At 37.8% G+C, this 27,359-nt stretch overlaps 1 protein-coding gene across 5 annotated transcripts in view; it reads right to left on the bottom strand.

Annotated features, from left to right (window-relative positions):
* The window catches only part of Spef2 (sperm flagellar 2), a 194,810-nt gene that overhangs the window by 41,777 nt on the left and 125,674 nt on the right, over window positions 1–27,359 (bottom strand). For all 5 annotated transcript variants that reach the window (XR_007109151.1, XM_047556225.1, XM_047556222.1 and 2 more), the window contains 4 exons: window positions 13,835–13,986; window positions 9,799–9,979; window positions 3,027–3,180; window positions 376–504 (listed from right to left, as the gene is read on the bottom strand). Coding sequence is in view for 4 of the 5 variants with exons in the window: in XM_047556225.1 (XP_047412181.1) it covers window positions 376–504; window positions 3,027–3,180; window positions 9,799–9,979; window positions 13,835–13,986 (616 nt within the window). In the remaining variant the exon portion in view is untranslated. The remainder of the gene's footprint in view (window positions 1–375; window positions 505–3,026; window positions 3,181–9,798; window positions 9,980–13,834; window positions 13,987–27,359) is intronic.

Genomic DNA, 27,359 nt, shown 5'->3' with positions numbered 1-27,359 from the left:
TTACTCTGGGTAGCTCCTACCTAATCCTGAGAAATCACACCAACTTTCACAGGTTTTTTTTTTTGTTTGTTTGTTTGTTTCTATTCTTTTTTAAATGCCTGCCCCTGCTCTTCTAACCACTTCCTGAATTCTTTTTGTCTCCTTAGGATATTCTGCAGACAATTAGGACTGATTAAGTGAGGGCCAAAACCCCTGCCTCACACCACAGTCAAAACTGGTCTTCTGTGGTCCATTGGAAACCACCCAGGGAACACTGTCTTTTCAGTCTATTTGCTTTGCGTTCTCAGGACACAGGCTGATGAACAGGCTGGGGGTTGTTGGCCACTGGTCTACTTTCTACTGAAAAGCATCATCTTAGTTATTTCCCATCTCTACCTTCAAATTGTAGGGCAGCAAGATGTTCTTCCTTTATTTTGAGCCTCAGTTCATTTTTCCTTTCCATTTCGGCAATTTCCTCTGCAGTCATTGTTACAGGAGGGGGTTCAGGTACAGGTGGTGATTTACCTGAAGGAGTGATGAAACATGCTGAGCAAGCCCCCAACATGTGAGTGCACGCACACGGTTCCTGGGCAAAACAAGTATGGAGCAAAGTCTGTGCAGCTACAAACCTCTAGTGTTTTAGAAACAGGGAACTTTGATCTTCCCAGTGTGAAGGATGAAATATTGGTAGTCCTTCCTTGAGAATTCTTCTCGTGGTTTCTGGGCTGGAGTCATAAAACACCCCATATGTGTAGTATCATAAAAATCAAGATGTGCAGCAAGTGCAGAGATGATTACAGAATAAAGATGGTGAAATTCAGAATTTGGGGATAAAAATGATCAAAATCCAACAATATCACAGATGACATTAGTCACAGAACAGTTCCATTCCACTATGCTAATAATGCCTGTATTAGCACAGCATTTGCAAGAAAATACCAGCAAATAACCTCAAGAAGACGTGGCTGAAATGCAGATGACTGTCAAAAACCTGTAACCTAATTCATCATCCTTTAATTATCACTTAACCACAAGTACTTTGGTGATTGCATAGGAGCCCTGGAAAACAGGATTTGTCAGTGTTTGTGTGAGGATTTAGCCATGGAAGATGACAGTGTGGTTCTATTGCAGGCCGTTTATGCCATTCTACCCAGTTCAGCAAATTTTTCTTGAGGGTGTGACTTCAAAAGGTTGGGCTCCTGAGAAGAAGGTGCACATGTTATGTATGTATGTATGTATGTATGTGTATGTATATGTGTGTATGTATGCGTATGTATGTATGTGTGTGGTGTGTGTATGTATGTGTATGTATGTATGTGTGTGGTGTGTGTATGTATGTGTGTGTGTGTGTGTGTGGTGTGTGTGTGTGTGTGTGTGTGTGTGTGGTGTGTGTATGTGTGTGTGTGTGTGTGTGTGTGTGTGTGTGTTTGTGTGTGTGTGTGTGTATTGGCACCAGGGATTGAATCCGAGACACTTAACCACCGAGCACTTCCCCAACCTTTTCTGTTTTATTTTGAGACAGGGTCTCACCCAGTTACTGAGGACCTTGCTAAGTTGCTGAGGCTGACTTTGAACTCACAATCTTCCTGCCTCAGCCTCCTGTACAGCTGGGATGACAGGCATGGGCCACTGAACCCAGCCACAAATGTCACTAATTACATAAACGTTTAATGAAGGGATTGGACTCAACCATTAGTTCCATTAAAGGAAACAATTTCCTTTAACTACTGCATTTTTTAAAGCCATCTGACGATGAGCTAAAGTGGTGAGTTCTTTTTTGAGATGCTATTCTTCTCTTTGCTTCAAGGGCCACTAACCACCCCCTCCTCCACCCTCAGTGCTTCCCCTGGGCTCCTATCACAGTTGGTTAAATGTACTCCATTTGGGCAGCGTTCCCTCCGATGGAGTGGGTTGGCCTTGTTCCCATGGTACCTGCACCTTCCCTATCAAAAAGTAACAACTGGCCACACATCTGCCCCTGCTGTTAGACTACAGTTCTTGCAAGGTAGGGACCATGCTTTGATGGTTCTTTGTTTTTAATTCACTATTGTGTCCTTGGCACCCATACTAGAGTGTTTCACACAGCAGATGCCTAATAAAACTATCGTGGCAAGGATGAGTGGAGACTTTTTCTTACATGCTTCCCACTTTTCCTTTCTTGCCTCAAGTCACCTTGAAAATATATGTGGGGAGATGAGCAGAATAGAGGAAGGGGACTTAGAGGGTGGGAGGAGGGATGGGAAAAGGAAGGAACTGAGGAATGGACTTGACAAAATAATGCTACGTACATATGAATATGTCACAGTGAATTCCACCTTTATCTATAAAGCACTGATTAAAAAATTATAAATAAATAGAAAGAAGACAGTAGAGTAGCGTGGGAAGTGAGGAGGGGCGGGGAAGAGGAAGCACTGGGGACTGAAGTGGAGCAAATTATATTCCATGCAAGTCTATTTATGTCAAAGTGAACACCACTATTATGTATCATTGTAGTGCACTAATAAAAACGTTTAAAAGTGCAAGTGGAAGTAATCGGAGGGGGTGGGTAATGTTTGTGCTAGAGTGAGTCTGAGCTAGGGTTAAGTGGAGGTCTCTCCCAGGTTGAGTTCTCTTTTCTCTTTATTTTCTCTTCATGTCTCTGAGGCAAAAATTTAGGCAAGAGGGCTCCAGGAGAAAAGAGCTTGCTGAAATTCAAGTGTCCCTGAAACTTACATAGAGCTTTCAAACTTCTTGTGGTTGCTGCAGGAAACAGCCCCTTTGAAAGGACTTCCCAGATTATGTGGTACCATCTTGGAAATTCTTTTAATACGTTTACAACTGCCTGTGAAATTTATTTCACCCTGGATACATCTGGCTATTTGAGCCAACAAGTTAGGTGGGACTGTTAGGCACTGTGATTTGCCAACTAACACTGCAGCTCACAGAAGCCCGGGTCTCTAGTTTAAACCCAGTGAACAGTGTCTAATGGCTTAGAAGCTAATGGTCCCCCATAAATGCCAAGGAGAGGTAGAAGCATCCAGGGTTCTGGGTGCTAACACCATGAGTACCTTTTGCTTTTTTGTCTGCTTTCTTTTTCTTGGGTGGCTCCTTTTCCTTTTTGGCTTTTTTATTTGCGCCCATTATAGGAGACTTTTCTTTTGCATCTGCTGGCTGGTTTTCTTTTTCTTCTTCTAGGAGCTGCTGATGGATGTCAGCCGTCACCTGGTTGTATAAGGGCAACACTTCTGTTAGTGCAACATTTATGAAACATGAAAACCATTTGGATTTAGTCATGGCTAGATTCTTTTGAAGCCTCAATCCACTGTAAACAACCACACCCATGCAATCAATCTTTACAAAACTTCCAGAATTTGCTGACCAGTGCCAAGATGACACTCCACTATAGTCATCTGAAAGGAGACTTGCTTTCTCAAGCCCTGCCTTCAAAGCATCCCTGTGTGTCTCCATTGCCACCTCCAGACTGGGACAATTCCATGGTTATGAAAAATTCATTAAAGAAAAAAACCTCAGATTTTTAGGACTTTAACCCCTGGTATTCCTCTAAGTTCCTGCTGTTCTCTTGGTCTCCAATGAAGGCATTTCCTTTTTTCTGTGTTTTCTGTGTTCCTGTGTTTCTTAACTAATTTTTTCACAATTAACACACTATAGAGATCTGTTGATGTTTTCTCTTAATTCCCTTCCAGGAAATTTTAATCTTGCAAAAGTTTGTTTATGTAATGTGTGTTTTTCTTCTAGAATGCGTTTTGTCACACCCCTGCAAGCAATGTTGGAGAATGCAAGCCCTCCAGGAACTGGCTTGTGGACACATGCATCCTGTTCTTCCTCTCTCACACATGTCGCCCTCCTGGAAGGGTCAGTGCTAAGGTAGACAGCCTGTCCCACAGGCTAACCTCACGGTTCCTGGTCCTTGCCCTCCACTGACTCCGCTTCTCTCCTCTTCAGCACCCCCTCTTTTCATTCTCACAAGTGTCCTGACTGGAGAGAAGGGTTGTGTGTCATCCTCTGCCCTTCCCCATTCAGGAAAGCCAGACCCCGCGGGGCTCCCTCCACTTCTCTTCCGGGGCTGACTCTGTGCTCAGGCTGCAGGAAATCTTGTCTCAGGATTGCGTGGGCGAACTTAGAAGACATTTTGCTAAATGTAAAAAGCCAGGCACTGAATCACAAATACTGTATGAACTCACAGAAATGGAGAGTAGTGTGGTGGTTAGCAGGGGCAGGGCGGATGGATAGGATAGGGAGAGGAGCGATGTTGGTCAAAGGGTGAAACGTTTCAATTAGATGGAAGGAGTATGTTCTGGAAGTCTACTGCATGGCTTGGTGACTATAGTTAATAAAATATTATATCTTTCAAAGTTGACAGAAGAGTGGATTTTTTGTGTTCTCATCAAAAAATGAGAGGCGAGGTGATGGATATGTCACTAGCATGATTTAATTGTTTCAAAATATATGCAAATATCAAAACAACTCAGTGTATGCCATGAATATTTACAATTACCATTTGTAAATGAAAATTTAAAAATATATCTGCATGAATACTTATATACATAAAATGTATGTGTGTGTGTGTGTGTGTGTGTGTGTGTGTGTGTGTTCTAAAGTCTTTATCTCAGGACTTGTGCCACTGGGCTCATTCTTGCAGTTAGAAATGCTGAACCTTTTGAACTAAGTCCAGCTGCCTCTAGTGAAGTAAAGATATTTATGAGAATTGAGAAAAGGATCCCAAAGGAAGAAAGAACACACGTGCACTTTGGAGGCAGTAGAAACACATGATTTAAAACTTTAAATTCTCAGTAAAGCAACTGGTGAAGAACTGGGAGTCAAGCAGGATTTGTTTATTTATTCGAGTACTTGCTGGGTCCAAGTCTGATATTATTTCTGGGCAGAATGAGAGGAGGGGAAGGAGGGGAAGAGGAACATAGATGGAGATGAATAGACAGTGAATGAGGCCCTTACAGTCTTGTGGGTGAGACTGAACAGTCAGTTTCTGCCTTTTCCAAATTTCAGCTACACTTCACACCTCATGACTTGGCACGTAACTGTCCCCAACTGTTCCATGAATGCGAAGTACCACCCCAACCTCCAAATGGGCTTACAAGCTCCCCAGAGCTAAACCCCAGTCCTTTTTGTGTCCCCACCACTTTGGACACCTGTGCTATGTTCACAGGGGATGCCCAGTAAGGGTATATTAATGATAGATTGACTTTTAAAATAATCAGTGCATAGAATGAACTCAGAGCTTCTTCAATATCAACAGCACCCTGGAGGGCTACAGAAAGGTTTCGGAGAACAAGCCAGTTTTTTGTTTTTAGTTTTTTTTTCCCAAAATTTCCCTTTCAATAAAAATGGATTTCATGCTATAAACTGTACTTTCAAGTTCTTGGTAAAGCTGAAAACAGGCTTGTTAACATTCTCCCCTAAATTGCAAGCAATTCATTTTTGAGTCTGTTCTTGCAAAGCACAGTAAGTTAGCAATTTCCTTTAAAATTGGATTTATCTCCTTGGTAAACAACCTTGTGATGATGATGATGATGATGATGATGATGATGATTACCACAATCTACATTTTTCTGGTCCACTTTGCTCAAAGACCCCTGGACATCTTTCAAAAATTAACATAATTTACAATACACTTAGTAGCAATCTAGCTTCTAGGACTGGAGAGAACTTGAAACATAATGCCTTAACGTTGTGGGCGTTAAATATGACTTCTTTGAAATCATTGCATACCTACTAATTAGAAGAAAGTTTTGCTAAAAATTAACATTGCATACTAAATGGGTAAAACTGCTGTGTAGAAAAATCTGCATTGAAGTGCCCCCATTTCAATTGCACTAATCTCAGCTGGTGTTGTTTTCCTTGTATCAATTTACTGAATCATACCTGTCTTATCTGGAACTCAAAGTTCCCTTAAATGTTTGTTTGCAACCAAGGAGAGGTTTAAGCATCCAGTGTTTTGGGTGCTAAAACCATGGATTCCATTTGTGTTTTGTCTGTCTTTGACCATGTGACACCAAAGTCATAAAGTCTATTAGAAACATGTAAAAACTGGATCCATATATTTAAAGTCTATTAGAAACATATAAATAAAACAGGATCCATATATAATCATTAGTAATATTAACTGTTAAACAATTCTTTTTATCCTATGCTTCCTATGAGATTTTGAAAGGTTCAAAAGAAAAATGGCACAATTTTAAATAATATTTCTAATAGAAGAAGCAGTTATATTTATAATTTCTAAAACATTTTCATATACATTATTTCATTGGATCTTTTCAACCAATTGAGAATATATTATATATATATATTTTATACAGAGCAATTGAAGATTTAGAGGTTAAGAGATTTTCCTAAAATCATGCAGGCTAGTCAAGACATGTAGCCAGTGCTCTTTGTGCCATATGATCTTTTCTTTCTCAAAATGCATATTTTAAAATGTCATTTCTTCAGTAATTTTAATGAGATTTATGAGACTTATAGATTATGTTCTTGTAGCTCATTTAACAATAAGAATAATTCTCATTTTTTCTTGAGTTCCCATGTCTGCTTTCCCACTCTCTGGAGCTGGGTACTTGTGGGGTCTTTGTGGTGATCACTGCTGTCATCTCATCATCAGTATTGACACTGCATGGCAAATACAGCCATTGCAGCATCTCAAGACTGTACTGAGGGTCCAGTAGTAGGTTAGATCTGGGCATTATTCTAGGTTATGACATGGTTTTAGAATTTAGTTAAGCATTCAGGGAAACATTTCACAAGATCAAAAGTACAAACAGTAGCTTGAATACTTGGAGCCACATAAGTAGCAGAGACAATAACTATACAAGGAGAGGAAGAGCTTAAGATCCTAGAGACTGTGGCTTCAAGAGTTGGCAACTAAGTGGTCAGGACTCAAGGTAGAAACTAGTTCTGATGACTGAGAGGAGATTTCAGCAAATAGAAGGAGGGGTATATTTTGGGAAGGAAAAATGGCACTAGCCATGGTGTGGAAATATTGGTAATACCCATGGAAAAGGGAGCAAGTGCCATCCAGTCAGCTTGTGAGATGGTGGGTGAGTTGGCACTTACCAAGATAAGGAGGGTTGAGCCTGTTCTGTAGGCCAAGGGTTTGGGGTTTTATAGTTCCTATGTCTTTCTCTACTTTTGGGTCAATCAAGATCATCTCTGTAACATTATAAGCATCATATGCTTTTTATTAAAAAAATCTATACCACAGTGAATCTCAGCATCATGTAAGTTCACAAGACACTAAGTTAAAAAAAAAAAACTATAAGCAAATAGCAGAAAAATTAGTAGAGTAGAGGGAAGGGAACAAAGGAGGGAGGAAGGGAGGAAAAGGGGAAGTACTGGGGACTGAATTATAACAAATTATATTCCATGCTTTTATAATTGTGTCAAAATGAATCCTAATGTTATATGTAACTAAAAAGAACCAATAAAAAGAAAAAAGTCTAACAATCATTTTCCCTGTTTAATTTAATTAGTTGTAGATATGTTTGGGATATAAATCTACCATCTTGCTATGCCCTCGAATAACCAAGAAGAGAGTGGTAATAGAATGCATGGCTTTCACACCTGTAGAGGGGAGAAAAGCAAGCAGGAAAAGACACAGAAAGGTTGAAAACAAAAGCACACGAGAGGATCACATGTAAGCAACACCTCAAATTACCATTTACAAAAAGTAATTATAGGTAAAGATGATGTTGTAGTAAGAAAATATAAATTCACCAGAATGATTTGGCAACTAAAGATTTGTATATATTCAGTTTCATTATGCATGTATGGCAAAAATTGACAAAACAACAGATAGACATGATTGTTCACCCTCATAATGGGTGAGTTTGTCATAACTCTCTGGATAATTCAAAGGAGAAAACAAATATTATAAGGATAAAGAAGATTTAAATAACAATATATGTACATATGCAATTCAGTATTTATAAACATTTAAACATAAAAACATTTATAAACATAAAAATATATAATAAATTGTGAATAATATCAATTATATAAATTTTGCATATAAGCAATGAAATATATAGGCACATTAAATGATGGCGTGTATAAACACATATCCATATATCTTCCTTTGAAAGCTGAAGGGCTGTGCTTGCTGATGTAAAAGATGGCACATACTATTATATGTATACCAAACAGTTATATATGCACATAGAGACCAGGGAGCATACACACAAATATTCAAAAAGTTGTGCCCATAATTGCATCAGATTCAAAATGCAGAATGTATCAATTGCATCCTGGTTGAATAAATAGCAATGTAGGCATAGAATGGAATACTATGCAGCAACAAAAACAGACAGACTATAGCTATACTCAACAACATGGGATGAATCTCACCAATAATGTTTCACGAAAGAAAAAACAAAAGATATGAGTCCATTTATTTAAAACTCAAGGCAAGCTAAGCTATATTAAGCTGTTCAGAGATACAGACTTAAAAATAAAACTCTTAAATCAAGAAAATGATTTCTAAAACGGCAAGATGGTGACTTCCTTTAGTGGGGACAGAGTGATCAGGAAGCAGCTCATAAAGAACTTGGGGTACAGAGCTGGTTCATTTCCCCTCTGTGTACTGGTTCCATGTATAATTACTTCAGGTAAGCCTGTGAAGCTAGGGCTGTATTCCATGCATTTCCCTTATGTGTGTCAAAATTCACACTGAAAGGTTTTGAAAAAGAAGAAAGTGGAGAAGAGAACAAAAGAAAGAAAAGGGGAAAGGAAGACCCTGAAGATGCGGTGTGAGGTCAGAAGAAAAGAAGCCTGCAGGCAGGGGCACAAGGAGGACTTCAGGACCCGCCAATCAGAAATTTTAATGTGAGATTGGTGATGCACGCTCCTCTTCCACATCTTTCACAAAATGTTTTGGAAAGTTGACACTATTTTCTGTTTGAATGAGGTGTTTCAGGGAAAGTCTAGGAAGGTTTAACACAGAAGGAAAATAGATCCCACGTGGGCGGACTCAGGCCTGGGCAGATTGGGGAACGGCTGTCGTCTGAGTTGAACTGTGTGTCTTCTGCATGGAGGGACACCTCTGCTTGGGATTAACTTACCTCTATGTTTCTCCTTTCCTTTCTGCTTTGGGTGGGAAGGATATGAACCTTGAAGTCATAGAGATCTTGGTTCAAATTTCATTTTGATATTTATTTACCTGCTGGGAGATCGTGGGCAGGTGTCTCAATCTTTCTGAGAGGATGATAATACTTACCGCATAGGTGACTTAGAGTGCCTTGCGGAGAGATTGAATAGTGGAAGCCTGTGGTATAGCTGTGTTTTTTACTTGGTTCCATCAGATAATTTTCAGAATTTGATCTCACTTCTTACTGTTGAAATCAGTTTTGCATAAAAATCAGATTTTCTAATTTTTCTTGGAAAAATGGAAAATCTGGCTGTGCCGAGTCTCAAATCTCAAAGTGGGTCAGCGCAGAGTAGCATATGGCCCCGTAGACAAGGGTGTAATTCCTAGTGGCCCCAGTCCCACCCTCCTGTTGTCCTGTACTTGACTGGCCTCATTAACATTCTCTGACTAGCCCTTCAGACCCCCTGAACTTGGAACCTCAACCCGGCACAGAAAATAATCTAGCGTTGTCACTTCTTTCATGATCTCAAATATCTATGGATGGACTTGTTTCACTTCCTATTTTTTTCGGAAAACAAAAGAAACAAAACTTCCAGAAGGCATGAATTCATCTGGTGCTTGAGAATCACGTGTTCTTTCTACCTGTAGCATATTCCCAGGTGTGGTGGGGGGCGAGGGAAGAGCTATTTCTGAAAGGAAATGGTGAGGCGCCCACCGCTTACCATGTGAGATATTGCTAGAGAAGCCTGCTGCCAGGTGTCCATCATTAGCTTCTCATCGGCCTCCAAGTTTGACTCTACATTTTCTAGTGACTCATCCATCTGCTCCTTCAGCACGGCTTTTAATTTTGACTTGGGCACAACTGTTTCCGGAGAAATGGATACTCGAGGAACTAGAGGGATTCTTTGGAAAGCAAACACACAGGAAATATAAAGATTTTGCATAAATAAAATCTGTACACACAACAACAAAAGAAGAAATATAAAGATTTTACTAGCAGAATTCTATTTTCATTCATATTACGTTGTGCATTTTGTTGTCTTGCTCTAATTTCCATTTTCAAAACTTACTGGAAAGAATTCTTTTAACAGGGAAAAGGTTATAAACCACTGTATTCGAATTTTGTGGTCTGGAAAGCCTTGTCGATAGGAGAAAATTCAAAATAAATGGCAAATAAAAACATCATTTTCAGGTTCAGTTCTCAGTCATGATGGACGAGGAGGATTAAAGCACAGTGATTGTGAAGAAACACAATTTTGAAATTTGTCCAGGGCTTACAATTCTGTTGAGGGATAAATCAGCCACGAAGAAAGTAAACCAACGGGAACTGTGCACAGGTTCTTGAAGATGACTGGCATCACTTGGCACCCTGATATTTAAGTAGGAGGGTGAAGAAGCTGAGGTCTGGGTGGTCTGTCCCATGGGGGCAGCAAGGTTTGGGTGGTAGCATGAGCAGGCTGGAGCTCCAGCAGCCCTCCCCTCTCTTGAGTACAGATGGCGAGGTTTTCTCTCTGTTTGTCAAGTGCTGTGGGAACACGGTTAAGCTCTCCTTTGCCCTTCTCTCTCTCTATTTTTAAAATTTTATTAAAAGAATTTTTTTTGTTCTAATTAGTTGTACATGACAATAGAATGCATTTATACATTTTGATAGGTCATACATAAATGAAGTGTAATCTCTCATTTTTCTGATTGTACATGTTGCAGGATCACATCGGTAAGGCAGTCATAAATGTACATGAGTAATAATATCTGTTTCACGCTACTATCCTTCCTACCCTCACACCCCTGCCCCTCCCTTCACTCCCCTCTACCCAATCTGAAGTAACTCTATTCTTCCCTAGTGCTCCCCCACCCTTACTGTGAATTAGTATCAGAGAAAACATTTGGCCTTTGGTTTTTTGGGGTTTGGTTTATTTCACTTAATCACATTGTTGTACCTATGTGGAAATTTCAGATCTACCCCTGGGACTATGCTATCCCGGAAGGATCCCAGGATCTCAAAGGTTAATTGAAGCAGAGAGAGAGCCACAGGTAGAATAGTCTTTTCTGGTGTGATTGGGATTGTTCTTAAAAGACCACGCTCTGGGGAACAGAATGAACACAGAATGGTTCCAAGAAGGTCCTGGTTGAAACTTGGAGAATCAGGATCAATACAAGGAACAGTATTTGGTTTAGAGTTTCAAGTTGCTGGAGAACAGGTTGATGATTCCGAAAGATGATGGTCAACTCTAGCAAATGATTAGCTTGATCTTGTTTTAAAACATCAAAGATAATTGCACTTGGCATTATGATTCTGATAGTGCTTGGAAGTCTGACAGTCTACCATGTTTATAAGAGGCAATTTATTGGTGATCTACCATTGATATACCCACAAATGAAATTACATTTTAAAATCAAATAATGCTAAATCAGTCACTCCAGTTCAACAATGATTCATGTGTTCAATAAGCTAAGGTAAAATGTGTGGTCATCTCTAGGTATCTAATACAGTGCAACACATGTTTCCTACCACCTTACTGCACAGGACAACAGAGGTGGCATAAGGTTTAGAAAAAAATTGGGGTTTTGAATTCATTTACTGGAAAAATTCTAGTCTACATAGCTCTGCCACTATCAGTAGATATGAACTTAGGCATGTCACTTGACTTTCTGAAACTCAGTTCCTCTTAGCATAATACAAATATAATGTTATTACTTAACACTATCAGCTAATCAATACTGCTACTATTTTTATGAATAGTCTCACTATACTAGTGTTATTATTGTTCTAGGCTTGTTGGGAGGAATAAGTTAGAATAAGTCACATAAGTATTTAACACTGTTTGTGTCTCTGTATATGTTACAGAAACTGTGGTTACTTGTTGGTTGGTTTGCATACGGATCGACTGATAGTTCCAGTAGATAGCCACAGCAGTGATTTGAGGATCAGATTGGTGCAAATTTGTTCTGCAGAAAATAAGAACTGGCTGTTCTTTTGCTAGTTTTATTCTCCTGGCCAACATTAATAGCTTCCCTATGACTCGCTGTTTTATGCTAAGAACAGAATGCACTGCCACTTTACACTCTGAAAGGTGAACTCCTTTGATGGCTCTGAGGCTTCGCATTGCCTTTGGAATTTTTTATTGTTTTGAATTTCAAAGTTTTCTTTCAGCAACTTGCGGAACATTTCTCTTATATGGGATCAAGAAGGGGGTACACACTTTCCTCCTTGTGTATTCTTGTATACACATGAATGTGACAGAGATATGATGTCACTAGAGGAAAGAAGCCTAAAGAGAGAAGTGGACCTTGGATCACTGCGGAGCCCTACTTGAGATGTTCAGGCCATCTCGAATCCTTTTTGGAACAAGGGAGGGCAAAACAAACAAAGCAAGAACATGTAATACAATTAAAATATTGCATATCAGTAAGAAGAGGTCACTGTATATCATGCAATGACAATAATAATTACCATTTATTGAGAGTAATTGAAACTAAATCTCAATTCTTCCGAGTCCCAGATGTGGTACCAAATGCTTTGTAGATTATATTTTCTGTAATCTTTACAAAAACCTTGTTTTACACATTAGGAACTCAGTACTTAAAAAGAATTGGAGAACTTAATCAGGCAAGTAAATTCTCTTAATCTATTTGTATATAGTTAGTAACTGACACACCAGGGACTCAAACCAGATTTGTCTGACGTCACTTTAAAACATCTTCACTGCCCTCCGTTCTAATTGTGCCGTTCCTGTCACTTGCATTTACTCAGTACGCTTATATTTTAAAACAGTACAGTGCTTTCAATACAAAATCCATAGCTCATCTCCTTGGAGATTTAAGCCTAGCACTCAGTGCCTGCATAGGATTTTTAAACCTCACTTCTTTATTTCCCTCTTCATATCTACTGTTTTTTTTTTTTTTTTCTTTTCTCTTGGCCCTACTTCCTGGTTATTTTAACCTTTTTATTTTACTATTTTATCCTTTCCTTAAATCTTATCAAGTTATTTTTAGTTAACTCATTTACTTCTTAAGGACTTTGATTTCTATTTTTAGGAATATTCTATTTTTAGGAATTACCACACTTCCCATACCCATTTCTTGAAACCTTTTTTCTATTGATTCATAGAGTTTGGGATCTTGCTTTTCCCCTACCCCAACCCATTAGGTATATAAAAATAATATTTACAAACTTGATATTGCACAGGATTTGTTTGACTGGAAATATATTTTTTCTTCCATCCTCCCACCAAGTTCATTTTTTTGCTGGCAGGAATCTGGTGTTAAACTACCAATAGGTCATTCCATCTTATGAGGTAATAATCACATTTGACTGCGTCTTTAATGCTTTTCAATTTCTTCATGAGTAACAGAAAACTCATAACCCTTCCATTTCCACTTACACACGCACACACACACACACACACACACACACACACTGCTGGGCTCCTTTCATTCATAATGTTTTACCAGAGACCCTTTGGGGGCCAAAAGTGTTTCAGAATTCAGATGTTACATACACCATCTATTCCCTAATGCCCCTGCAGTGTCGGTGGGGACACTTCATAGTAACTACACTATAATTATGCAGAGAAAGAAGTAAATATTCACTGTTAACAGGATAAATAGTGCATGTTAATAGTTTGAAGTGAGAAAACAATTAGAGTGTTTTGGGATTTGCAGGAAAAAGAGTGCAATATTTTTACTTGTGGCAATTAATTACTATGGTAACTCATTATGTTCAAAACAATTGCAGTATAACATGATGATCTACCTTACCTAAGCTGGTTTTCCGAAATCTCTTTACTATCCAGTTGAACCAATGGGATTCGAGTAAATTTCTTATTGTCCTCTAGTGGAATCTTGCAATCCATTGCCCTGTAATAATCCTGAAGGAGTCTCTTTGTATCTTGGAACCGGTTCACTTCAGCCTTTAATAGCAAATGTGAGTATTAATACTCAAGAAAGATTGATCTGCACATATTTCCTATATAAGATCTTGTAAGAACTATTTTAAAAACATTTAGGTTGAAATTAATTTCCGGAAATTAGAAAAGAACATTGGTGTATATGTATATATCTAGCATTTACATAAAAATTAAAGATAACTTTGGGCTCTCTGTACTTACTGAGTATGATTCCATCCAACAAGATGACTTTCCATGCCTCCTGAGATTGTGATAGAGGTTACAGTATGCTTGATGTTTGAAATAGTGCATATTATTCACTATTTTGATATTAGGAATTCTCCCTGTGTCCTAGTTAATCAACCAATACCTTAACAAACATAGAAGTGTCTTCTTTATCATAGGCAACATGCTAGTTGATTTGGGGGACACCAAATGTTACATATACAAATACAAAACCAAGAAACAAGACTAGGTTCTAGTGGTTTAGGACAAAATCATTGTGGAGACTTGATTAACGGTAATATAAAGTGAAAATGAATAGCTCTCTTTGCAGTTTCCCTCCTGCTCAGTGTGCATGGTAAGGAGATAATCCCTCCAGTGTTCACAGCTATGCTCCTTTTCTGGGGTTGCCAGTAAGTAGCTTGAGGGAAATGGAGCTGTGCAGAGCAGTTGGTGGCAAGATGAGCATCAGTCATTTGCATGTGGTGACTCCCTATCAGCACAGAGCATTTCCCTTTGTGATATGCATGTGCTGAAATGCACATGCAGGGAGACCCTGCGCAGCGCCGATATATGAGGGTAGAACTCCAGATTTTCAGCTCCTTCTCCCACTGGGCATTAGACTGTGTGGTACATCTTTGCTTCTCTTTGGTAGTGTATACATGAACTCCAGACTTTGCTTTTGGTGGTGGAGCTGCTCAAATTAATATCTAGAGCCTAAGTATATTGAGCCTCTCCTACAGATGTATTCCATGACATGTAGTTATTTACAGAAAGCATCATTTTTAAAAGAACAAAAGTGACCTAGTGTTCAGAGTCTTTAGTTGAACATAACGTAACCCTACATTTATCAAGCAATTACATTACCATTTATTTCATAAAACATCCAGAAAGAGTATCACACTACCATAATCACAGTTGAGAACAAAGAAATTTCTCTTTGTATTGTATACTACAACAAAAGACAGTAAGTTTGATAAGTTTGTTTTTTGATAAGCTGAATTGCTCCTGAAAAACCATTCTTTGTATTCTTTGCTAAATGACTGAATTGGAAAGAAACTCATTTGGTTGATTTGAATCTATCTTTTAAATATTTACAAATCATTTTAAATCGTAGAACATGTTTTTAAATTTAAATTATAGAACATATTTTTAAATTTTCTCCTTATAATTAAGCAGGTATTCAAACTAGTGTTTTGAAATAATCAGGAAAATGAAATATTTTTCTTTGCAAAGAAACCACCTTGAGTCTTAAAATATTCATATATGGACTAATTTCATAGTTTGACAATATGTGTTTGCACGTGTCATGCTTAAGTTTGATGGGAGAAAAATGGGTCTTACAAATAAACTCACAAGCACTTGCAAAACACCACATTTACAATAAATAGGATGCAAATATGAACACAAATTGTGCAATTTGGATGTTGAAAAATACAAATGGAAGAGACAGGTAGAGAGGTCATAAAAATTACTAGTTAATAAAAAGCATTTTATTATTTGGTAAATTAATTAGAAACCCAGAAATTATTTCCTCAACTTAGAGAGTTGAGTTCTTCTTTTTTTTTTTTTTTTCTTTTTAAAGAGTATTTTTTTAAGATATGGCAGAGGAGATCCAAGATGGCAGACTAGAGGGAGGCTGCATTCCTTGTTGCTGCCTACTCGGGATTCAAGCAGAGAAAATACTGGTTCTCTGCAAGGTAGTCATCACTGCCCACTGACCTCCTGCTGTTTACCCCATTTGTCAACCACCATCTGCCGCATATTGGCTGCCTTTTGAGTGTGGATTACTCACTGATTGCCACATATCATCTGCCATTTGCCCACTGCTTGCCTGTCCATTGATCTCCTTTCAACTACCCATTGTCCATCTACCGATCATCCGTTAGCCTGCAGACCACCTGCAGACTGCAAGCAGATTGCTGGCTACCAGCTATTGCCTGGAAGTCCATTGTCACAGTACCCACAGGTTTGGTTACACGTGGCTGCTGCCATCTTGGGACAAGAGTCAGGACTTGCAGGTTTGCCACCATGGTCGCCACCATCTCGGGGTGTGGCCACCTGGGTCTGGGAATTCAGACCAGGGCCTGGAGATATATTGGGGTACCTGCACATCTGGTCGTACCTGAGGTCTTTCTGCTCAGTGTGGTAGTGGCTACCATCTGGCTGCCTCTTTACAGGGTGGCTCCTTTGTGTGAGCGCATCCCTGGTGGTCTCTCTCCAAATTAAAAGGGCATTGAGATCTTGGGGCTACAGCAATCAGGGCCTAGGGAAGCTGAAGCCCAGGTCCATCAGATTGCAGATGAGTTTGCATGGGCCAGTCTGGGTCTGGCAAGCCTGAGGAAAGCCAGAGATGAGGGGCAGTTCTCTGCAGGGAGGACAGGTTTAAGAAACTGGAGAAAACTGGGCTCTCTCTAGCTCAGCAAGTCCTGAAGTGTGCAGGGACAGAAGGGGCCAGGTACAATGGGTGGGAAGACCGTAAGAGGATGTGAGGACATCTTGCTATCAGCTCACCCACCCAGCTGATTCGGCACCCACTGGACTGGAGCTAACATCAAACTTCAGACAACCCCACCTATCTGTGGAGAAAGGAAGCTGAGAAAATTTCTGAAAGCCAACGGAAGCAATCATTCAATTTTCCATTAAGACTTTCCTCCTTTGTTTTTTTCTTTTTTCATTATCTCTCTCACACCTCTACCATCTTTGAATCCAAATATTTTTTATGCATCAATTTATTGAGGAATGGATGTCTGAATAGTATATGACAGTTTTGTTGTGTATTCTTATATTTTTACTTTTTTTGAAAAAAACTCTGTACATATTTTTTTTCTCTCACCTACTGTCTCCCTGGATTCTCTTTCCCACTTCTCTCATATTAAAAGTCAACCTCTATGAATTTCTCCCTCACTCTTACTATAAATGTTTACCTCTATCTTCTCACCCTCTCCCTCATAAATATCACATCTTACGCTACTTCTGTTCCCTCAATGTCCATCATTTGAAACAATAAACCCTTTTAGCAAACTTACTATTTATATTGTAGACAATAATTGAACAAACACTTCACTTCAGTCTATTGTGACAGAAACTGAAAATGCCTTAATAGGAGTCATTTGGTTTAAGTTGCTGTTAATGTTGTTCTCCCTCCTGAAGATGAGGTACTAGAAGCCTTTAGGGACACTATAAGACTATAGGGTACAATCTGTACTGCCTCAGCTCCATACTGTTAGATGAGAAGACACACAAACAACATGAAAAACAAGGGAAAAAAGTGCCTCAAACAAACCGAGATATTTCAATAATAAATCCATAGACAGCACAGTTGAAGAAATGTCAGAGTTTAGAAAATACATAGTTAGATTGGTCTTCTAAATAAAGAACAATATTGGAGAGAAAATACAGGAAGTGAAAGATCACTTCAATAAAAAGACAGAGATTATAAAAAGGAATCAAGCAGAAATCCTTGAAATGAAGGAAACAAAAACCAAATCAAAAATTCAATGGAAAGTATCACCAACAGACTAGACCAGTTGGAAGACAGAACCTCAGACAATGAAGACAAAATATATAATTTTGAAAATAAAGTCAACTGCACGGAGAAGATGGTAAAAAACAATGAATAGAACTTCCAAGAAATGTGGGATAACATGAAAATACCCAATTTAAGATTTATCAGAATAGATGAAGATGTGGAGATAAAAACCAAAGGAATGCATGATATTTTCAATGACATAATATCAGAAAACTTCTTAAGTCTACAATGAAATGGAGAATCAAGTACAAGAGGCTCAGAGGACCCCAAATGTACAAAATTACAGCAGACCCATTTCAAGGCACATTATAATGAGAATGACTAACATACAGAATAAGAAAAGAATTTTAAAGACTGTGAGAGAAAAAAATCAAATTCTATATAGGGGGAAATCAATTCTGACCTCGGTTGATTTCTTAACCCAGACCCTCAATGCCAAGAGGTCCTGGAAAAACATATATCAAGCTCTGAAAGAAAATGGATGCCAACCAAGAATTTTATATCCTTCAAAATTAAACTTCAGATTTGAAGATGAAATAGAAACCTTCCATGACAAACAGAAGTTAAAAGAATTCACAACTAGGAGACCTGCACTACAGAACTTTCTTAGCAAAATATTCCATGAAGAGGAAAAGAAAAAAGAAAAAACAAAAAACAATGAAAATCAGCAAGAGGAGAAACTACACTAAAGGTCAATCAAAGGAGAAACTAAGTCAAGTTAAAAAACAAAAATAAACCAAAATGACCAGGAATATAAATTATACCTCAATAATAACCCTGAGTGTAAATGGCCTAAACTTATTAATCAAAAGACATAGATTAGCAGATTGGATTTAAAAAAATGACCCAATAATATGATGTCTTCAAGAGACTCACCTCCTAGGAAAAGACATCCACAGACCGAAGGTGAAAGGTTGGGAAAAAAAAAAAATATTTCTCACATGGACTGCATAAACAAGCAGGGATTTCCATCCTTATATCAGACAAAGTGGACTTCAAACCAAAGTTAGGCAGAAGGGACAAAGGAGGACATTTCATACTGCTTAAGGGAATCATACACCAACAAGACATAACAATTGTAAATATATATGCCCCAAACAATGGAGCATCTATGTACATTAAACAAACCCTTCTCAATTTCGAGAATCAAATAGACCACAGCACAATAATACTGGGTGACTAACACACCTCTCTCACTACTGGATAGGTCTTCCAAACAAAAACTAAACAAAGAAACTATAGAATTAAATAATATAATCAATGATTTAGACCTAACAGACATATATAGAGTATTTCACTCATCATCAAGTGAATACCCTTTCTTCTCAGCAGCACATGCATCCTTCTCTAAAATAGACCATATGTTATGCCACAAAGCAATTCTCAGCACATACAGAAAAATAGAAATACTATCCGGCATTCTATCAGATCATAATGAAAAGAAACTAGAAAGCAACCATAAAATAAAAAATAGAAACTACTCCAACACCTGGAGACTAAATAGCCTGCTATTGAATGATGTCAGTGGATAAAAGAAGAAATCAAGGTGGAGATTAAAAAAATACTTAGAGGTTGGTTCCATAGTTTAGTTATTGTGAATTGAACTGCTAAAAACATTAATGTGATCGTGTCACTGTAGTATGCAGATTTTAAGTCCTTTGGACATAAACTGAGTAGTGGGATAACTGGGTCAAATGGTGGTTCCATTCCGAGTTTTCTGAGGAATCTCCATACTGCTTTCCATAATGGTTGCACCAATTTGCAATCCCACCAACAATGTATGAGCGTACGTTTTTCCCACATCCTCACCAACATTTATTGTTGCTTGTATTCTTGATAATTGCCATTCTGATTAGAGTGAGATGAAATTGTAGAGTAGTTTTGATTTGCATTTCTCCAATTGCAAGAGATGTTGAAATTTTTTCATATATTTGTTGATTGGTTGTATATCTTCTATGAAGTGCCTGTTCAGCTCCTCAACCCATTTATTGATTGGATTATTTGTTTCAACAGATGAAAGGATAAATAAAATGTGATATATATATATATATATATATATATATATATATGATGGAATATTACTCAGTTTTAAAGAAGAATGAAATTCTGGTATTTACTGGTAAATGAACGGAGTTAGAGAATATCATGCTGTGTGAAATAAGTCAAACCCAAAAAGCCAAAGACCGAATGTTTTCTCTGATATGCAGAAGCTAACTCACAATAAGGAGGGGGAGATAGGGAACAATTAGGTACAGGGGAGTAAAGGGAGGAGAAAACGTATGGAGGAAAGTATGATAGTAGAGTGAAACAGACATTATTACCTCATGTACAGGTATGACTGCAAGACCGATGTGATCCTGCAATATGTATAATCAGAAAAATGAGAAATTACACTCTCTATATGTATGACCTATCAAAATGTAAAAATGCATTCTATTGTCATATACAACTAATTAGAACAAATAAAATTTAAAAATTAAAAAAATACAGGTAAATGAGAACACGGATACAACATATCAAAATCTCTGGGATGGTATGAAGGCAGTGCTAAGAGGAAAGCTAACTGCATTGAGCTCATACATTAAAAGAAGAAAAAGTCAACAAATAAATGACCTAACATTATATCTCAAAGCCCTAGAAAAAGTGGAACAAATCAACACCAAAAGCAACAAAAGACAGAAAATAATTAAAATCAGAACTGAAATCAATGAAATTGAAACGAAAGAAACTATTGAAAAAATTGACAAACAAAAGTTGGTTCTCTGAAAAAATAAATAAAATTGATAACCCCTTAGCCATGCTAACAATGAGAAAGAGAGAGAAAAATCAAATTACTAATATTCATGATGAAATAGGAAATATTACAATGGCTACTACTGAAATACAGCAGATAATCAGAAACTATTTTGAAAATTTATACTCAAATAAAATAGAAAACCTTGAAGACACTGACAAATTTCTAGAGACGTATGATCCACTCAAACTGAATCAGGAAGACGTACACAATTTAAACAGATCAATTTCAAACAATGAAGTAGAACACATCATCAAAAGCCTACCAACAAAGAAAACCCAGTATCAGATGGATTCTCAGTAGAGTTCTACAAGACCTTCAAAAAAGAATTAACGCCAATACTCCTCAAATTATTCCATGAAATAGAAAAGGAAGGAAATCTTCCAATGCATTCAATGAGACTAGTGTCACCCTTATGCCAAAAACAGACAAAGACACACCAAGGGAAGAAAACTTCAGACCAATATCCCTCATGAATATAGACACAAAAATTCTCAATAAAATTCTGGTAAATTCACATACAAAAACATATTAAAAAGATAGAGCACCACAATCACATGGGGTTCATCCCTAGAATGCAAGGTTGGTTCAACATATGGAAATCAATAAACATAATACATCACATCAATAGACTTAAAGACAAGAATCACATGAATATCTCAATAGATGCAGAGAAAGCATTTGACAAAATATACAGTACCTCTTCATGTTCAAAACACTAGAAAAACTAGGGATAGTAGGAGCATACCTCAACATTGTAAAAATTATCTATGCTAAGCCCATGGCACACATCATTCTAAATGGAGAAAAATTGAAAGCATTCCCTCTAAGAACTGGAACAAGACAAGGATGCCCTCCTTCTACCACTTCTACTCAACATCATCCTTGAAACTCTAGCCAGAACAATCAGACAGATGAAAAAAATTAAAGGAATATGAATAGGAAAAAATAACCCAAACTGTCACTCTTTGTCATTGACATGTTTCTATATTTAGAAGATCCAAAAAATTCCACCAGAAAACTTATAGAACTCATAAATTAATTCAGCAAAGTAGCAGGATATAAAATCAATACCCATAAATCAAATGCATTTCTATACATAAGCAACAAATCCATTGCAAGTGAAATTAGGAAAACTACCCCATTCACAATATCCTCAAAAAAAAAAAAAAAGTACTTGGGAATCAATCTAACAAAAGAGGTGAAAGACCTCTACAATGAAAACTACAGACCACTAAAGAAAGAAATTGAGGAAGACCTTGGAAGTTGGAAAGCTCTCCCATGCTCTTGGATAGGAAGAATTAATATAGCCATACTACCAAAAGTTTTATACAGATTCAATGCAATTCCTATTAAAATCCCAATGACATTCCTCATAGAACTAGAAAAAGCAATCATGAAATTCATCTGGAAAAATAAGAGACCAAGAATAGCCAAAGCAATCCTTATCAAGAAGAGTGAAGAAGGAGGCATTGTACTATGAGAACTTAAACTATAGTACAGAGCAATAGTAACAAAATGTCATGGTATTGGCACCAAAATAGACATGTAGACCAATGGTACAAAATAGAAGACACAGAGAAAAACCCACATATATACAGTTTACTCATACTAGACAAAGGTGCCAAAAATATCCTTTGGAGAAAAGATAGACTCTTCAACAAATGTTGCTGGGAGAACTGAATATCTTTAACACACGCATCTCAGATAGAGCACTAATCTCCAGGATATATAAAGAGCTCAAAAAACTTAACACCAAAAAACAAAACAAAACAAAAAAACAAAAAACCCCAGTGTATAAATAGGCTAAAGAACTGAACAGACATTTCACAGAAGATATACAATCGATCAACCAACACATGAAAAAATGTTCACTATCTCTTGCAATTAGAGAAATGCTAATCAAAACTACTCTAAGATTCCATCTCACTCCAGCCAGAATGGCAATTATCAAGAAAACAAGTAATAATAAGTGTTGGGGAGGATGTGGGGAAATAGGTACATTCATACACACTCCATATTTGTGCAACTACTTTGGAAAGCAGTATGGAGATTCCTCAGAAAACTTGGAATGGAACCGCCACTTGACCAAGTTATCCCACTCCTCGGTTTATACCCAAAGGACTTAAAATCAGCATAATACAGTGATGTAGCCACATCAATGTTTATAGCAGCTCACTCACAATAACTAAACTATAGAACCAACCTAGATGCCCTTCAACAGATGAATGGATAAAGAAAATGTACATATACATGATGGAATAATATTCAGCCTTAAAGAAGAATGAAAATTTGGCATTTACTGGTACATGGATGTAGTTAGAAAATATCATGCTAAGTGAAATAAGCCAATCCCAAAAAACCCAAGGCCAAATGTTTTCTTTGCTAAGCGGAGGCTGATTCATAGTGGGGGCTGGATAGGGAAGAATAAAGGAACTTTGAAGTTAAAAAAAAGAAAGAAAGAAAAAAATAGCAAGTAAGGTCAAACTTTGTTTTGTAGGCAGCCTCTGCAAATGGACATTCAAGGAAGACTGAAGAAAAGGATGGAACTGTCCCCCTCCAATGCATACAAATATGTGCAGTATAAGAAAAAGGCCCAAAAGAAACCTCTAGGTGCAAATGACAGTGGGAAACTCACTTAAGTTGGTGGTATTGTGATAATATGGGAGACAGATCAGGTTAAAAAGTATCTTATGGTGCAACCCCTTGAATGCCACCTGGGAGAGAAAAGATTTAGACACTGTTATTGTCTAATCCAATTCTGTTATTCCAGATTGCCTGATCCCATTCCTGGGATTAAATTTGTTGTGTAAATTACATGCACAGATAACATTCATAAGGACTGTTTCAAAATATGAGTTTAAGAAAGTATTAAAAAAGATAAAAACAGTATAGATATGGAAATATATTAGCATGGAAAATTAGAAGGTAAAAATTTTTACTGGATGAAAAACTATTTTGTCTTGTAAAGTAATGTTCTTATGATAATTCAAGATGAACGAGGACAAAACTAAGGAGGTAAAGAAGTTGTGAATGTTTATGTAAGTTACAGAATGTTTGTGGAAGGTGAATCTCAAAAAGTCTGTGCTTGTGATTAAATCGAGTATAATTAGTGCAAAGTTATTTGAACTTTAATGTACTGACATAAAGCTAAGTCTGAAACATTGGTCTGCTCTTATCTATCAAGATTCTGTATTAGTTTGGTTTTATTACTTGGGGAAACAAAGTCTCGAAGGAATTAGGGTTTGTACTTGTATTAAAGTCTAAAATGCTCACTTTGTAATTGATTAAGCAAGCAACACTATAGTTGATACCCTAAATACATTTGACTAGGCATATGTATGCATCTGAGTACTATATCTGTATAGGCCTTGCCTAAGTGTTATGTAAAAGTTTATAAGTGAAACTTCATGTAAGTTTACTGGCAAGACAAGCAAGAAATGCTCTTTTTATTAAAAAAAGACATGGTAGAAATGACAATTTTATTTTCAAAAAAGACATTAAAATAAGCAAAAATTGAATGTGCAAAATTATTTGTAAAGATGCTCCATCAACTTGCAAATGAAAGGTGACTCCTTACACAAGTATTCAGATCTTTTATAATGAGCTCCCACCTCACTTTGCTCCTAAATCTCCCTTTCTAGGCCCCCAAATATTATTTGTTCTAATTAGTTTTACAGGACAGTAGAATGTGCTATGATACATCATACAAAAATGGAGCAAAATTTCTCATTCTTCTGGTTGTACATGATGTAGAATCCCACCAATCATGTAGTCATATATGTACATAGGGTAATAATGTCTGATTCATTCTACTATCTTTCCTACTCCTAGAACTCCTCCCCCCTTCACTCCCCTTTACTTAATCTAAAATAACTCTATTCTTCTCTAACCCCACTGCCCCCTACTGTGAGTTAGCATCCACATATCAGAGAAAATGTTCACTCTTTGGTGTTTTGGATTAGCTTAGTAATGATAAGGTCGAGTAATCTTACACAGTCTGTCTTACACAAGTGGTATCTGGGACTGGGCTGGTAATCTGTGCCTTAGGCTTATCTTATTATTATTTTTAAATAAAATATTAATTTATTTTAGGAGACATAATTTGATTCATATATAGGTAAATCTGAATAAGATGCCAGAGTATACCTAGGAGTCCCACATAAGAAGAATTAATCAAAATTCATCTCACGTTTACGAGTAAATAATACTTTCATATTTTTTCCTTAACTTTTGCAGACTCTGAGATTTGAAGGGTATCTTTGAAATTATCTAGCAAAGATTTTCTAAAATTTATTGTGAGAAAAGTTATCCTTATAGGCTATCAAGGAGCCCCTTGTTGGGGATGAAATAAAAACAAACCTTCCAAGGTCAAATAGTTTCAGAAATGCTCCGTTAACACATTGAAAGGGTTTCTTTACTATGGAGCATCTTGATGTCTAAATATGTCAGAAGCTTGCTGATCTCCCAGGGGAGGGAGGGCTAGAGCTGTGAAGCACTTCGCAAAGTCATTTGATCATGGAGTCCGTGTTTTGCAAAACATCTTGGATGACTAGTATTCCACGGAGCCCACTTGGAAGGTACTTATCTTGTGGTTTGTTAACCAGCACCACAGGCTCTTGGGAACCTTCTCAAGGGTTCTTTCCCTTGGTGTTCCACAAACATTCAAGTCTTAGCTTCTGAGTTTCCTGAACCAAGATTTATTGCCTCAGAAGATTGTCATCTGATGGATGGTTCTAATCATTAGGCTCTTTCTTCATATACTGAACTAAACTTGCTTTCCTGCCTTGTCCATCCTTGGTTTTTATGGGATCCTATTGATCAGTGCAGAATAAGGCTCTCTCTTTTCTATCTGAATAATGCTGGTGACACAGCAGTGGTCAGACAGGAACACTGGCTCTACAGTAACACCCAGTCCAAATCGCTGCTCTTCTTACCAGCTGAGGACATTGGGTAAATTGTCTGAGTGCTTGCCTCAGTTTGCTCATCTGTGAAATGAGGATGATCATAGCACTTACAGCATAGGGTTTCTGTGAAGGTTTAATGTGTTCCACTTGAAAGTTCTTAGAATAGTACCTGCAGGTACACAGCAAGAACTTAATAAATGTTTAATATCTACTGTTTTTGTCCTTATCTTCTTTTCTTCTAGTTGGCATTGAATATTAGTTCAGTTTGTCAGGATGAGAGCCTTGAATCTAGATATTGCTGAAATACCAGACTCATATCATTTCCAGAAGAGTCACATATGGCTCACAGGCATAAGAATGATTTCTAAAATTTTCCACTCTCTGACTTCATTATTGCATTTTAACTGCTTCTGCCATGATCTCTAGACATACCTGTTCTCAGCATTTGGCCACTGCTTGCTCAAATTGAGGTTTTGGGGATGCTACTGGTTTAGGATGGTAGAGCAGCTCACTTTAATCTTTTGCACCAACCCATGCTCCTGGGATCTCACTGTCCTCCTGTCCAGGATGCCTCTCTACCGTCAGGTTTAGGTGAACTCTTGGGTATTCCATCTTCTCTTCCCAATCCAGAGTACCTGTTTTCCTGCTTTCTTGACTTCCTTAAGCCTCCTACCTGGGTCTCAGAGTTAATCAAGTAGTTTCCTCTTACCCATGGGGGATACATTCCAAAGCCCCCAGTGGAAACCTGAAGCCAGGTATAGCACCAAACACTATCTATACTATGCTTTTCCTTTGCATGCATGCCTCTGAGAGTAACAATAACAACTAATAATGCAATAGAATGGCTATAATAATGTACTGTAATAAAAATCATGTGGATGTGGACTCCCTCAAAATATTTATTATACTCTACTCCCCTTTTTTGTGATGATGTGAGGTGAAACAATGCCTGTGCAACAAGATGAAGTGAGGTGCAGGTATTGCACCTGCTGTGACTTAAGGGTGACCTGAAGACAAGTACTGGGAGCCAGAAGAGTTGATCTGGTAATCTGGATGGCTACGAGTGACGAACGGGTGGCAGCATATATAGTCTGGATGTGCTAGACCAAGGGGATGGCTCCTATCCCAGGTGGAAGGGAGCAGAGTAGGACATGAAGAGATTCTATCATGATACCCAGAATGGTAGGCAATTTGAAATTCGTACATTATTTACTTCTGGCATTTTCCATTCAGTACTCTTGGACCACCTGGTCTGGTGACACATGCTAATAGTCCCAGTTACTTGGGAAGCTGAGGTTGGAGAATGGCTTGCAGGAGTTTGAGCCAACCTGACCAACATAGTGAGATCTGCCCTGTCCCCCGCAAAAAAAAAAAAAGAAAGAAAAAGAAATAGCAACTTGTTTAGACCGCAGTTGATGGAAGCTAATTAAAACTGTGGAAAGTGAAACTTTAGGTGAGGGGAGTCCATTGTAACCAACAATGCTGCTCCTGTCCCTTGGGGGGCTTCTGCTCGTTCTTCAGGCCTCCTGTGGTCCAGCCTGCCCCTGCAACATGGTTTGTCCCCTTGAAAACTGGAACTACTAGAATTCATTAGTCATGTGTCAAACAAGCATTTGTTGAACACCTACTAGGTATGAGCTCTAGAGATTGCCAGATCAATATTCTCATTTTTTGCAGCATCTCCTCTTGTGAGTTAATCGATTGGAGACCAGAAATGCATCCTTTTCCATTCTCTATCTTCAGTGTTTTTCTCTTAGGAGAAATACTCATGCAGGCATCAGCCTTGATAGGCCCTTCAGCTTGACTGAGTTTTAGACAGGCTTCTTCTTTACTCTAGGTTTCTGCCCTCCCTCTTTTTAGAGTACTTGAGAAAACTCATTCTTGTAAATCCTTTCTTTGACTCTTTGATATATAAATCTTTCAAAAAATCTCTTATTAGTCT

This window comes from Sciurus carolinensis, chromosome 6 (genome assembly GCF_902686445.1).
Source record: "Sciurus carolinensis chromosome 6, mSciCar1.2, whole genome shotgun sequence".
NCBI classification, from domain to species: domain Eukaryota; kingdom Metazoa; phylum Chordata; class Mammalia; order Rodentia; family Sciuridae; genus Sciurus; species Sciurus carolinensis.
The sequence above is the reverse complement of the archived record's forward strand: the minus strand, read 5'-3'. Positions and strand labels throughout refer to the sequence as shown.